The sequence below is a fragment of the Anas platyrhynchos genome, chromosome 3 (assembly GCF_047663525.1).
Source record: "Anas platyrhynchos isolate ZD024472 breed Pekin duck chromosome 3, IASCAAS_PekinDuck_T2T, whole genome shotgun sequence".
In the NCBI taxonomy this organism is placed as follows: Eukaryota; Metazoa; Chordata; class Aves; order Anseriformes; family Anatidae; genus Anas; species Anas platyrhynchos.
The window spans coordinates 44,879,581-44,892,134 of NC_092589.1; the positions used below are offsets into that span (position 1 = coordinate 44,879,581).

At 39.7% G+C, this 12,554-nt stretch overlaps 1 protein-coding gene across 1 annotated transcript in view; it reads left to right on the forward strand.

Annotated features, from left to right (window-relative positions):
- Positions 1-8,453, forward strand: part of GALNT2 (polypeptide N-acetylgalactosaminyltransferase 2) — a 94,635-nt gene extending 86,182 nt beyond the window's left edge. Inside the window, exons 15-16 of the mRNA XM_027454180.3 lie at positions 3,253-3,372; positions 5,524-8,453. Of these exons, the coding sequence (XP_027309981.1) occupies positions 3,253-3,372; positions 5,524-5,679 (276 nt within the window). The 3' untranslated portion in view covers positions 5,680-8,453. The remainder of the gene's footprint in view (positions 1-3,252; positions 3,373-5,523) is intronic.
- Positions 8,454-12,554: the final 4,101 nt, after the last annotated feature.

Genomic DNA, 12,554 nt, shown 5'->3' on the forward strand with positions numbered 1-12,554 from the left:
AAATCTGTAGATGGAACCAAATGAGATTAACTATTGTGAAGAATCTAATTATACAGTTGTGACTTCATCACCATTAACAAAATGTGTGCATATGTGCTCACAGTTTTGTGTGCTATTTTGTCAGTAAACTTTTCAGAACCAACCTGATTATTAATTTTACATTCATATTTATAATCAAGAGCATCTATTAGAATAGAAGGCTTACTAATTAAGATTCGCTATTGAAAGAGTGTTTGTATCAGAATTTTGCTTTGACTTAAATTAAAAGGGGGAAAACTCTACAATCAGATGAAACCTAAAATATATTATTTCAGGCAATGTATCATGTTGCTTTGAATTACCATCGTATATTTGATATGCCTCTCTTCCATATCATTAGAGAATATATTTGGGGAGGCTTTTTCTGTTGTTTTTGTGAAAATGCACTCATCTTTTCAAAGCACCACAATATTATTTTTTTTAGAAGAAAGGGTGGACATGTCAAGAATTGCCTTGGTGCAGAAATCTTGGAAGTTTCTCATTATCTTGTATATTCTCTATAGATGTATGAAGTTATCTTCTTTCAAACTCCCCTCCTCCAAATCTGACCCTCTATTCTGTGTAGCTTCTTCGGTGAAGATGACCTTTAAAAAGTAATATATGCTTGTTATGAACCTTGTGACAAGGCATTCAAACAGATTCGGAAGCAGAACAGGTCAAAAGTGGATTTTTATGTCCGCACACAATTCATACCGGATTGGAGGAATGAACAGAGTGACCTTAGCATGGGATAGGGATGAGGAGCAAACCAGGGTCTTTAACTCTGTCCTATGAGTTTTGCAGCTACTCTTACTGAGAGTACTCAGCTACTATAGGATGTGGAGAGTATGCTCTGGCTTGTACTTGACAAAAAAAAAAAAAAAAATTAGTTGAAAAGGGATTCTTTTCCGAAAACAGCCTGTTAGAATTCAGTAATTAAAAATTGCACCTCAAAAGGGACAAAGAAATTGTAGTATATTGTTTGACAATTACATGGAAATATTTACGGTAAAGAGCTAAAGGTAAAGGCAAATGCACTCAGCTTTAAAGGGAAGGGTCAAGGTTATTGGTGTCCTACCATCTTTATACTTCTGATTTATGATACAGGGTTTTTTGGATGTCCTGATTGTCCAGTTATTACACAGAGCTGTCCTGTTTCCAGCCTGTGCTTTGAGCACATACATGCACTGTTTGCCATTTCTTTTTTCTTGTTCTGGTGTAATGGAATTTGCTTAAACTTATCTGTACTATAGCAAGTCGTAGTTCCTGATCTCTGGAAGAAAGTGTATGTACACTGAATTTCATACCATGAAGGGCCATCACATTGTCTCCAGCAGCAGAGCTTGGAACTTCTATGAAGCTGTAGCTTTGGCTTTTAAATGTGTTACGTTCTTGCATGATTACTGGTTTGTCTGAAGCTTTTCCAGTCTGCTGATGGAAGGGTGAAGATGTAAAAATCAGTGTTTTCAAGGCTCTTACTTTCACTGACTGCAGTCTTGAACTCCAAGTTTTTACCACTACCCTGATAGTCTTTTAATGTCATTGAGTATAAATCTTATAAGGGTGGCATCTGTTTCAGTAGCATTTGTGATTCATTCTTGATAAGCCCTAAAAATATTTGCTTAATTTGCTTAAGTTCTTAAAAGTGGCTATTAATGATACTTGTTGACGTTGTACAAGCTGTTTGGAACTGAGAAGAAAAGTAATTTTGCTGCCAAGTGAGGTTAGAACAGAATATGTCGAGCTGGGAGCGATCCCCAAGGATCATCGAGTCCAACTCTTGGCTCTACACAGGACCACCAATCAAACCATAGGAATGAGAGCATCATCCAAATGCTTCTTGAATTCCCTGGGAAGCTTGTTCCAGTGCTCAACCACCCTATCAATGAAGAACTCTTTCCTAACACCCAGTCTCAATATAGTGAAAAAAATATTTTATGTATGAAGAGCAGAAGGAAAAGCCTTCAGTATATGGCTTTGAGACAAGTAAGGGGTTATGCAGAGTTCTGCCTTCTTGTTTCTCATAATCGTTATTATTCCAGTAGTTGCATTATATGGTACCCATCTAATGATTTGCTTCTAGACTTGCTACCTCTGTGGTGGCGATTACTTGCAATTGCATGGGAGAGGAGTCTCTGTTTCCTGAGCATCTGTTCTCAAAGGAATTAAATCACTGTTAAATCTACCGAGTTGAAGTGATCATGCAAGCTAAACATTGAGTTATGGTATCAGAAAACAGGCTTAAAAATGGGCTGGGATTAGTCATCTAATTTATTTCTGAAACACTCATTCTTTGCAAAATAACAAAAGTGTAGTCAAACTTGGCCCTGTTTATCTAGGATTTTGTATTACACAACTCTGAATCCTCTTTAGTCACTGAAGAAAAGTTAACTTCTCCTTTTTAAGTAGCAATGAGCATGAGTTGGATAACTAGAGTGGCTTCAGTGAGAGAAGAACTCAGCTTTCTTCCTCCAAGGACAATCAGACAAATGGAGACTGATCTGGGTCCTGGAGACCAAACTTCAGGGTGAGATGCACGGGGAGAGTCTGAACGCTAGGGTAACATCAGGACCTGTGTAGGAGGACACCAAGATCGAACAGGCTAGGCAACAGTGCATGTAGAATGGCTTTTCTTTCTTGTATCAGAAATGGCATATTTAAATGTATTTTAAAGCAATGCTTTTGTATGTCATGCTTTGGGTAGGAAGTGTCAATCTCCTGCTACCCTTTGGTTTGACTGTCCTGTCTTTTGCTTTCTGGTGGTCTGTCATATTAGGAACTTATGTTTTCCCCAGTAACACACATGCATTATTTAGTTTATGGATAGAGTGACCAGTGATATGGCAGCCCAAGTGATTATTTTTTGTGTGTAAAATTTCTGTATTTATCCACACAAAATATCTATGTAGAGTATACACAGAAAATACAGCTGGATAGATAACTTGCCTTAAAAGAAAAGGCATCTTCTGTTGTACTTCTGTAAAGCCAGTAGAGGGAGTAGTCAGCTAGCCCAGCCCAGGGTTGATTTGGGGATACTGGAACAATTACTGTCTGAAAAGCACAGATTTTTCATCTCCCGCTCTGTGGGAAACAATGAACCGTTCTAATGCTCATACTGAGCCATTCATAAAAGTTTAACGTGTGCTGTGGTTGCAGAAATAGCAGGTGCACCCTGTGCACGTGTTAGTAATGTGATTGTATATGATGATTTTTAATTTTTCTTTTTTTTTTTAGGAATGGGCCTTAACAAAGGACAAGTCAGTGAAACATATGGATTTGTGCCTTACTGTTGTGGACAGAGCACCTGGTTCACTAATAAAACTTCAGGGCTGTAGGGAAAATGACAGCAGACAGGTTAGTATGGCATGGATACGCTATGCAAACAGTGGGAAAACAAGGGTTGTGAATGAGAGTACAAGAAAATGCACTGGTAATTGTATTTTCTTCTAACCATTATACTCTTTGTTGTGTCTCACTGTTGTTTGTGTATGTAAAACATGTAACGTTGGGGCAGAACAGCAGGAATAATCTTGTATATTGACCTTTCCTTTTTATAACCCAGTAACAATCTTACTGTCATATACAGCTGTTGTCTCAATTGGCCATACAGAGAGGTTTCACCCAGCAGCACTGATGTATGACAGTCTTTTACTATTGTGGTTGTTTTACCCTGCTAGGTGCTGAAATCCACCACGACAACTCTCACTTCTCCCCTTTTTTGTTTGAGGAGGGGAAAATACAAAGGAAAGGGCTTGAGCTGAGCTAAGGACAGGGAAATCACTCAATTATTGTCACAGGCAAAACAGACTCAGCATAGGGAGATTAATTTATTTCTTATCACTAGTGGACTGGAACAGTGAGAAACTGAAAGCAAACTAAAAACACCTTGCCCCTATCCACCCTCTTCCACGTCCTCCCCCCAAGCAGTGCAGGAGAACAGGCAATGGGGGCTGTGTTAGTCCCTAACACTTTGTCTCTGCTGCTCCTTCATGGTCACTCTGTCCCTCCCACGGGATGCTGTCCTTCTGGAACTGAGCCTGTGTGGGCTGCCCACAGGCAGCAGCTCTCCAAGAGCTGCTCCCACACGGCTCCGTACCACGGGGTCCATCCCCGAGGAGCAAACTGCTCCAGCACGGGTCCCCCACAGGCGGCAGCTCCCCCCAGACCTCCTGCTCCTGTGGGGGCTCCTCTCCACGGGCTGCAGCTCCGGCCCAGGGCCTGCTCCTGCGGGGGCTCTCTGTGGGCCGCAGCCTCCTCCGGGCCACATCCACCTGCTCCACCGGGGGCTCCTCCACCCATGGAGGGGCTGCAGCGTGGAGATCTGCTCCATGTGGGACCCATGGGCTGCAGGGGGACAGCCTGCTCCTTCAGGGGCCTCTCCACAGGCCGCAGGGGAACTGCTGGGGCAGTTTCTGGGCCCTTCTCACAAAGGCCACTCCTGCAGCAGGCCATCTGCCACCCAAACCTTGCTATGTAAATCCACTACAACTATCACGTTCATTTTCTGAAATAAAATACTTATTTCATGATGTAATTTTGAAAGGCCTTCTTGAGTGAAGTTTGAAGACAATGTAGTCTGTCTCAAGAGAGTGGTTTAGCTTTCCTTTCTTGTCAGCAGTGACCTGTTTGCAGCAGCACTAGATTCCCTCGGTGCATTGTTATTAATGCAGCATTACTTCATTTATTTCCCATGCCTGAGGAAAATCACATTTGCAAAGACATACCATCCTTTTTATCTTGTCATGTAACATTTCATCTGTTTCTGCAAAGTCATCAGTTTTGATCTTCTGCCACCTTCCTTGCTCCTGTATCCCAATATTTGTGAACGGATCACTGAAATGTTGATTCCTTGATGAAGAAAGAATGTTCTTGTCGCTTTTCAGATAAAGAAACTATGAAACCAACACTTCCTTTATAAGTTTATAAAGGTCTGCTTTAAAGGCAGAATACAATAAGTTCTAATGGAAAAATCTTTTTTTTGACATCCAATAGTTGGGATTTACTCTATCCGTGGCATTGCCTTGGGCAACAGAGCTTGTGACAGACAAACAGTTTGTGCTGCTATGTAATTGAAGGGCATCTGACTGATTTCTAGATTTCTCTAAGGTTGCCTTTGGTGGCTGTGCTTCTTAATTTTTTACATTCAAAACAGTAGTAGTGGTGATATTGTGGTATTTGAGACTCTTTATTTTCTTTGTCAAGCCAAAGGTTTCGCAAAACTGAACACGGTGTGACAGTATATTTGAGAAGTGCTGAAGTAGAGGAAAATGACTTGGTGTATTCTTTATCTAATTCAGTGCATTAGCTGAATGAATAGTTGCTTTGGCAAGACTTGCCATAATTTGTATACCCTTATTCAAGGATTGTCTAAACCATGTACTATAATTGCAGTATTCACAGCTCTCCCAAGTACAAGCCAGGGAAACACGTGAAGACTAAAGGACAGGATGTAGAACACATCCTCTTCCTGCATTTATAGCTCAGTAACTTTATTTTCTCTTGCAGAAATGGGAACAAATTGAAAGCAACTCTAAACTGAGGCACGTTGGCAGCAACCTCTGTCTAGACAGCCGAAATGCCAAAAATGGTGGTCTCACCGTTGAGATCTGCAGTCCTTCCTTGTCGCAACAGTGGAAATTCACACTTAATCTGCAGCAGTAGAAGAACTTACAAGCAAAATGCTGTTTCAATTCATAGACATTGGGCAAAGTTTTGATTGAATTACTGATGTATTTCTTAAAACTTTCCACGGAACTTATATACCTCAGTATTCCATCTTTATCTGAAAGTAGGAGAGTGCTGAAGCAGACACCAGAGAATTGGTGGACTTGGAGCACTGCAAAGATTTCACTGAACATGGCTGCAGCACAGTTCCTTCTTGGTGTGAAGACTTTAACAGTTCATTTCTGTCTTCAGTTATGTACTTGCACAGCAGATAATTAACTCTAGGAACAACTGATGTATGATAGAAAAAAGGATCTCAAAAAAAAACAAACAACCACCTGTGGGGAACAGGGTGTGGGAGGGAGGGTGGGAAAATTACTAGGAGAAGGTCATTTGAAACTTCCATTTGCATAGAAATCATCGTTTGTTGTTTCCAGAAACAGAAGTGTCATTTTGAAGGGGTTTTTTCCTGTGTGTACTTGGTAATTTGAATATGGACTTTTCTATGATGGACTCTAAATATAAATATATAAAAATATATATATATTGTCAGCTCCCAATGATTTATATCAATTTTCATCACCCTATAATTATCAACGAATTAATTGATGTATGTATAGCCAGAAATTGGATCGGAATGCTAGGAGAGTGAAAACTCAAGGTGTGGATTTTGTGCAGCTGAGTATGATGTCCGTGCTAACACTGGATACTTTTGCTTTGCAAACTGGATCTACTTCTTAATGCTTTGCCCTCACTGGAGATCATGAAACTGAGGAGGAGAAAGAAAATAGCAGAATAAGCCCATGCATCTGCACAGATGATGGCTCGGATTGTTTATTCCTACTTGGAGATTCATTACATGCGCTCTGGATATTGTTAATCTTGTGCTTGATATTTGTGTTCATCATTTCTGTAATATTATGTTCTTAAAAATACTTCCTTTGTTACAAAATTGTATGAACAGTCCAGATCTTTCACAGATGCAGCCATGTGGGTTCAGCACAATTTTATTCTGGACCCTAATCAGAAAAAATTCTGTCTCAAGCTCCCCTTTTGAATTCTAAGATGGAATAATAATGTCATTGTTGACAGCACGAGGTCTGAATTTTAATTTGCAAGGATGAGCAGCTAAGTAATCTCTCTGAATTGCACTTGCTTAATTTATAGGCCTACTACTGCGGTATTTCCCCCCCCCCCCCTTTTTTTTTTTTTTCATTAAACAAGGCTTTTGAATGTATTCAGGCTTGGTTCTGGGAATCAGTCTGGATACCAGCAGATCCTCTATGGTGTTTTTAACCATAAACCCATGCATTTTTACAGCTTCAATCCATGTCATTTTTATATTAAAATAATACTCTCAAAGTTAACCTCAACTTTGATCTGTCCTTTCTTATATCTGCATAGACTATTTACTATTTTTATTAAAAGCAAGTGCTTCATTTAGCTTTTAAAATGAAAAAAGTGAATAACTAGTTCCAGCACTAATAAGTGACAGAACATCAACCAAAAAAAAAGAAATATAAGAGTGCAGACATGCTAGGAAGTGGGTTTGGTAAGATATGGATCTCAGCGGGGGGAAATGTAAGGGTTGATCATAAGGAGATGAAAACCATTTGCTGTACTGTATAACACTGATACAGTTCCCTTCTTTCTTTGTTTCTGGAGGTAGGATAGTTCCTGATTTTTCAGTTTCCTTTGGCTGCATCTATACACTAGGTGTAGAAGTGGTACTCTTATGGGCAAAATGACTTTGTCAGTCAGCATGCCCACAAATATCTGGTGTCTCATCTCTGAAGTTATGACCTGCAAGTACCTGCATACCTTTTGGATGGGGACATTAAACACAGCTTCTCCCATCCATCATCTGACTCTTTAATAGAGATAATTAATACTTTTTTTTTTTTTGCTTCACAGTCTACTTTCCCCAAATCTAGCCTGTTTTAGAGGCCATGCAGTGGATAAACTAGTTTTCAGCTTTGTCCCTCCCTATCTGTAGTCTTTTAACCTAGGTGAGAACTTGAGGAACACGATTCATAAACATAGCAGTAGATGTCTTAATATTCTGGAGAATAAACACTGATATATGGGCTCAGCAGCAAGCCAGTTGTTGAAGGTTTTGAAAAACAGAATTTAGAAGAAAAAACACTCAACTTCTGCCATGGATGTATTTCCACTTGCAACTTTGATCGTAGTAAACAGTGCTAACTGAAATCAGCCGTTGCAACTCTGAATATTGGCCTGCCTTTTAACTCTGAGGCAGAACTGAAAGTACAAAATCCTTATTCCACCTTTTAAGTCTTTAGTGTCAACTGGTGTTATATTAAAGTAGGAATATTTTCGCTAATTCCCCATGGATGCTGTGCATAGGGGTCTTAATATAGGAGCTGTACGCTAAAGACAGCGTTACTTTTCTTTGAGAGAACAGACAAGAAGTGGTATCCTTTTGTTATGTTTACATGACAGTGTGCCAAAGTTACGTACTGTGATTTTAGGGGTTTTTAATGTTTAAGAAAATTGCCCATTTGAAAGATAAATTAAGAGCCCTTGAAGCAAATTGTGATGGAGTCTTCTGAGAACTTTTCTTACTGTCTTCAGAGCAAGAATGGTGATATTGTTTGTTTTGCAGATTTTCAAAACATAGTTTGGAAACTGTTTTTTCAGTTGGTTTGAAAAGTCTGCTGTACAGAGCTTGTACTTTGTTCATTTTATAGATGGAAACCATCCTTGAAAAATTGTTTAACTTAAATAAAGAAGAATGCTTTATAGATAAATGTGTGGTGGTTAATGTAATTGAGGAAAACCAAGAAGTCTGCCTGGAACTTGTAAATGGTAGCAGTTTTCAAATGCTTCAGTTCACTTGGTTGTTTCATAAAGCTCCTGTTCTAAAAGTATGTATACGTGGTTATATATTTGTATTTAAGAAGAGAATGTGTTTGTATTTAATATGATAGCTTTGAGAAAATTGTCTTTTTTTAGAAGCTGTTTTCCATTGAGTTGACAGTGACTGCAGTCACCTGAAAAGGCATCATTAAGGCACTTCGCCCACCCTGACCCAGTTCAGTCTAATCTTCTCAAGACTAATGCGTGTCTTCACTTCCATAAACTGCTATTCCAAGCATCATGGGCTTGCTTCAGCCTGGAGGAACTCAAGGAAGATGATTGCAGCAACAGCTCTTGTAGTTGATTGGGGTCCCTGTCCTCGTCTGCTCACGTTGTCTTTCTCTGCTCCATCAGAGATTGCCTCTTCCATGTGCAGGGCAGTAATTCAGATGTCTGTGGTGCACTTTCAACCAGATATGAAATAATCCATATTTCAAACAAACTAAAAGATGACTATTTCCTGGGAGGACAAACACTTCACAGGTATATCTTTAGAGAGCTTTTAAATGAAGTGTTATATTGGCCCAATTGGGAAGGGAACAAACTCTTCACAATAGGTGATGGAAAGCCGTGAATGTGAGATTGTCCTCCTGTGGGGCTGCAGCTGGGGCATGGTGCTTGATTGCAATATCAGCAATATCACCTTGATTGAGAAAGGCTGCAAATCTAACATGCTCTCCAGAAGGACAAGTATGAGAATGAGAGTAAAATCCTGCCTTGATACATCTAGACATCCAATTTCTGAGGCTCCTCAAGCTGCCAGTTCTTAGGACACATCCTTTTCCACTCTGAGTAGCACACAGGACTAGGATCCTGCTCTAAGAAACCTAGCCTTGCAATTAGCCCCAAGGACCTGATCAGCTAGCATAACCAGCAGAAGCATTTGCAGGAGAGATTTAAGCTCTTGTACCTTTTTAATTGTATTGACTAGAAGATTTTAGCTCTCAAGCTGTAGGGAAGAAGAGTTCTTCAGTGCAATCTTAGTCTTCCCGTGTGCCAGAGGTTGATGACCAGTTGGCACCTTTCAAAAACTAAATGAAATCTTAATTAAATCTTCTATCAAGAAGATAGACCGCTGATTAATATTTATTGCTGGAAAAATAAAATGGCCCTGACAAACTTCAGTAAACAGAAGAAACCACCTTATATTCAAAGATTGTATTTGAGAACTCAGATGAGGGTTCTTCATCTTAACCACCCTTTGACACTTCTGAGCTGGTAGGTAATACTACAAAGTAATTATGTCAGGCTTCTGGCAGCAGTAGCTTTTAATTTAATCTGTTGTTAAACATAGAAATCTATCTAATGCCTCTGCTTAGAGTCTTGTGCATTTTCTGTGGGTACTCTTTAGTAAACTGCTGGCGTGAGTACCTGAACTGTCCACCAAAGTTTGCGTTCCTTCTAACTAAAGCTCCGTTGTTTTCTTTCCTTATATATTCAGATATAAGGAAAGTTTCTCATTCAGTGCAACTGCTTAGCTTAAATTTCAGGTTATGCTTTTTAGCCTGTGCCTACCCATGGGCTTTTTCAGCCTACCCCATGCTTAAAATCAGATATTTATACCGTCTTTATGAAGGAGCATTTAATCATTCTTCATAATTTAAAATACATCTTAGTTATTTAGTAATTTTCAAGAAGATCCCTGAGTGTACATACCTGAATATTGAGGGAGTTTATAACTCTGAAACCTACTAGAGATAAAGACAGTTGTCTTGGTTGACGTGGCTCGTATGGTCCTATAGATCATTGCCTAGTTCTGGCCTGAAACGCTTCTACCATAACCGTAGCTATTTTTAAAAATTGCATTTTTGTATGCAGAAAAGACTCTACTCTGTATTTCTTGTATTTATATTAAAAGTAGATACACTCTAAATTGGCATGGTCCTCGGTTGCATGCATCAATGCCCTCATCCAGCCCGAAATACAAGGAATAATTGCATAGAAATAATTTGTTACAGAATACTCTAGAAAGTGGCTTCTTCCTGTACAGAATGACTTCAAATGAATAGAAGCCACTGGAAAAAGCAGTCTGGGATAATAGGCTGTGATTACAGAATGAGCAAAAATGTCAGAGTTGGATCTTTTGTTAGACTGCGTATTTTATTTGCAGCTTAACATCCTGTAGCTATTTTTAAGATCCACTAGTAATCAAGCTTAAAAATTGGGACTAAAGTCAGTCCACAGATGTTCTCTCCGTGCAGCCCTCCAAGAGGCTGTCTGAAATGGGTGCAAGATAGCCTTTTGGTTTGATTTGATTTCTTTCAGTGCAGAAGCATGTTGCTGATCTGCATGCAGCAAGAGGGACCTGCGTGATTTCAAGTCTTCATTTCTTCATTTCTACCCAGCGGATGTGGTGGTTTTGCTTAATTTAAAAGGGATCTTGATAGGGCAAATGCCTGTTTTCTGCTATGCTCCTATTATTTAAACCTTGCCTTTGGTAATCCAGGCTTTTGGGTTTGAGGGTTAGAAAGTGACTACCGAGTATCTGTTGTGCTTTGGCTGCATGGTGGGCACTATTCATGCAAAATGGGCTTCTCTCAACTTTTGTGCTCCCTTTCATCCTGTCAAGAACGTTAATAACACTGAAATGCTAAAGCTTCTTGCCCATCTTGAGGGATTGGGCATCTGTTTAAGGTATTTCCCCTCTCTGTGCATCACAGTGAGGCCTTGAGTACTGTTTTGTTGCTGTCCTGTGCTGATCAGCGGGCTAAGAACCATTAAAAGGAGCTTTGTGCTGAGCCAGCGTGGGTGTGAGGAAGGTTGACAAAAAAAGCAACCAAACAACCAAACAAAAAAACACCAAAAACCAAACGCAAAGAGTAGAGTTATTATGTTCTGTAGCTGCAAGCCATTAGAGCTTGGCTTAACTAGACCACAAAATCAAATCTCTTGTTTTTGCGAGCGAGCCTGAGCTGAGGGATGTTCTGTTTTGCTTTCCAGTTGAGATGCTTTTTCTTCTTTTTGTTATCACTATTTATTGCCAAAACAGCCTTACAGCTAGTATCAGAGTCTTAAGAAAACTGCGCCTAAAGGGGCAAGATGGGAAGAGAAGAGAGAGAGCAATGGGGAGGGGAAGTTTTTAAAGTTGCATCAAAGTCTTGGTTTCAACAACAAGTTAATGTTTGATAAGGGTTTGCCTACTCTGAATGGACTTAACACTTCTTTAGATGCTCTTCAGAAAGAAAATTCTGCATTTTGCATGCAGTTTGTGTTTTGTGTGGTATGGTGCACACCGTGCTGCTGTTAAAGCCCTCTCCCAACTGGTTTCAGAACTGTATGAAGGCTTTGATTTGACTTTTCCTACTGAATGAGTTACCTGAGTGATATATTTCGGTCACTTGTGAAGTCAGGGCTTCTGTCATAGGAAGAGCTACAAAAGAAAATGATGCTGTATTGGTCTCTTGATGTGTAGGTAGAAAAAATGAAAGAAGAGTGGAGTAGAAAGGTCAGAAAAAGTGGTGCAAAGTGAGAGGGTATGGAGAAACACCTGCAGAGTGAAGTCTCCTCCCTCAAGAAACTGAGGGTCCTAATTCCTTCTGTCTGGACTTAAAATTCTTGCTAAATGGTTACCTGGTCAAGCTCTGATCCAGGCTCTGCAGGTGGGAACATGTGGAAAGTTTCATCGGGGAAGAAGAAAAAAATGAGAGAAATCTTAATTTCCTTATTCTGGGATAGCATCATTTACAGCAGTGTTAGAATGCATTTCAAAGTCAGTAAGTTCACAGTTGAAGGTAAAATGAGCTTTAACTGACCTCTGTGCTACAGCATAAGCTCTGACATCCTCAACAGGGATATCGGTGCCGAGCCGTCAGGTTCTGTTTGGATGTGACTTACAGTTTGGATGTTCTCAGATATAAAATTACAATATACAATTTTCAGAAGTGTCGAGGACAGTCACTTTCTTATAAATAAATTTTAGGCAGATAAGTATCATGGGGAATCAATGAATTTTGAGAATTGGGAAATATTATTCTTCAGCTGATCTAATCCTT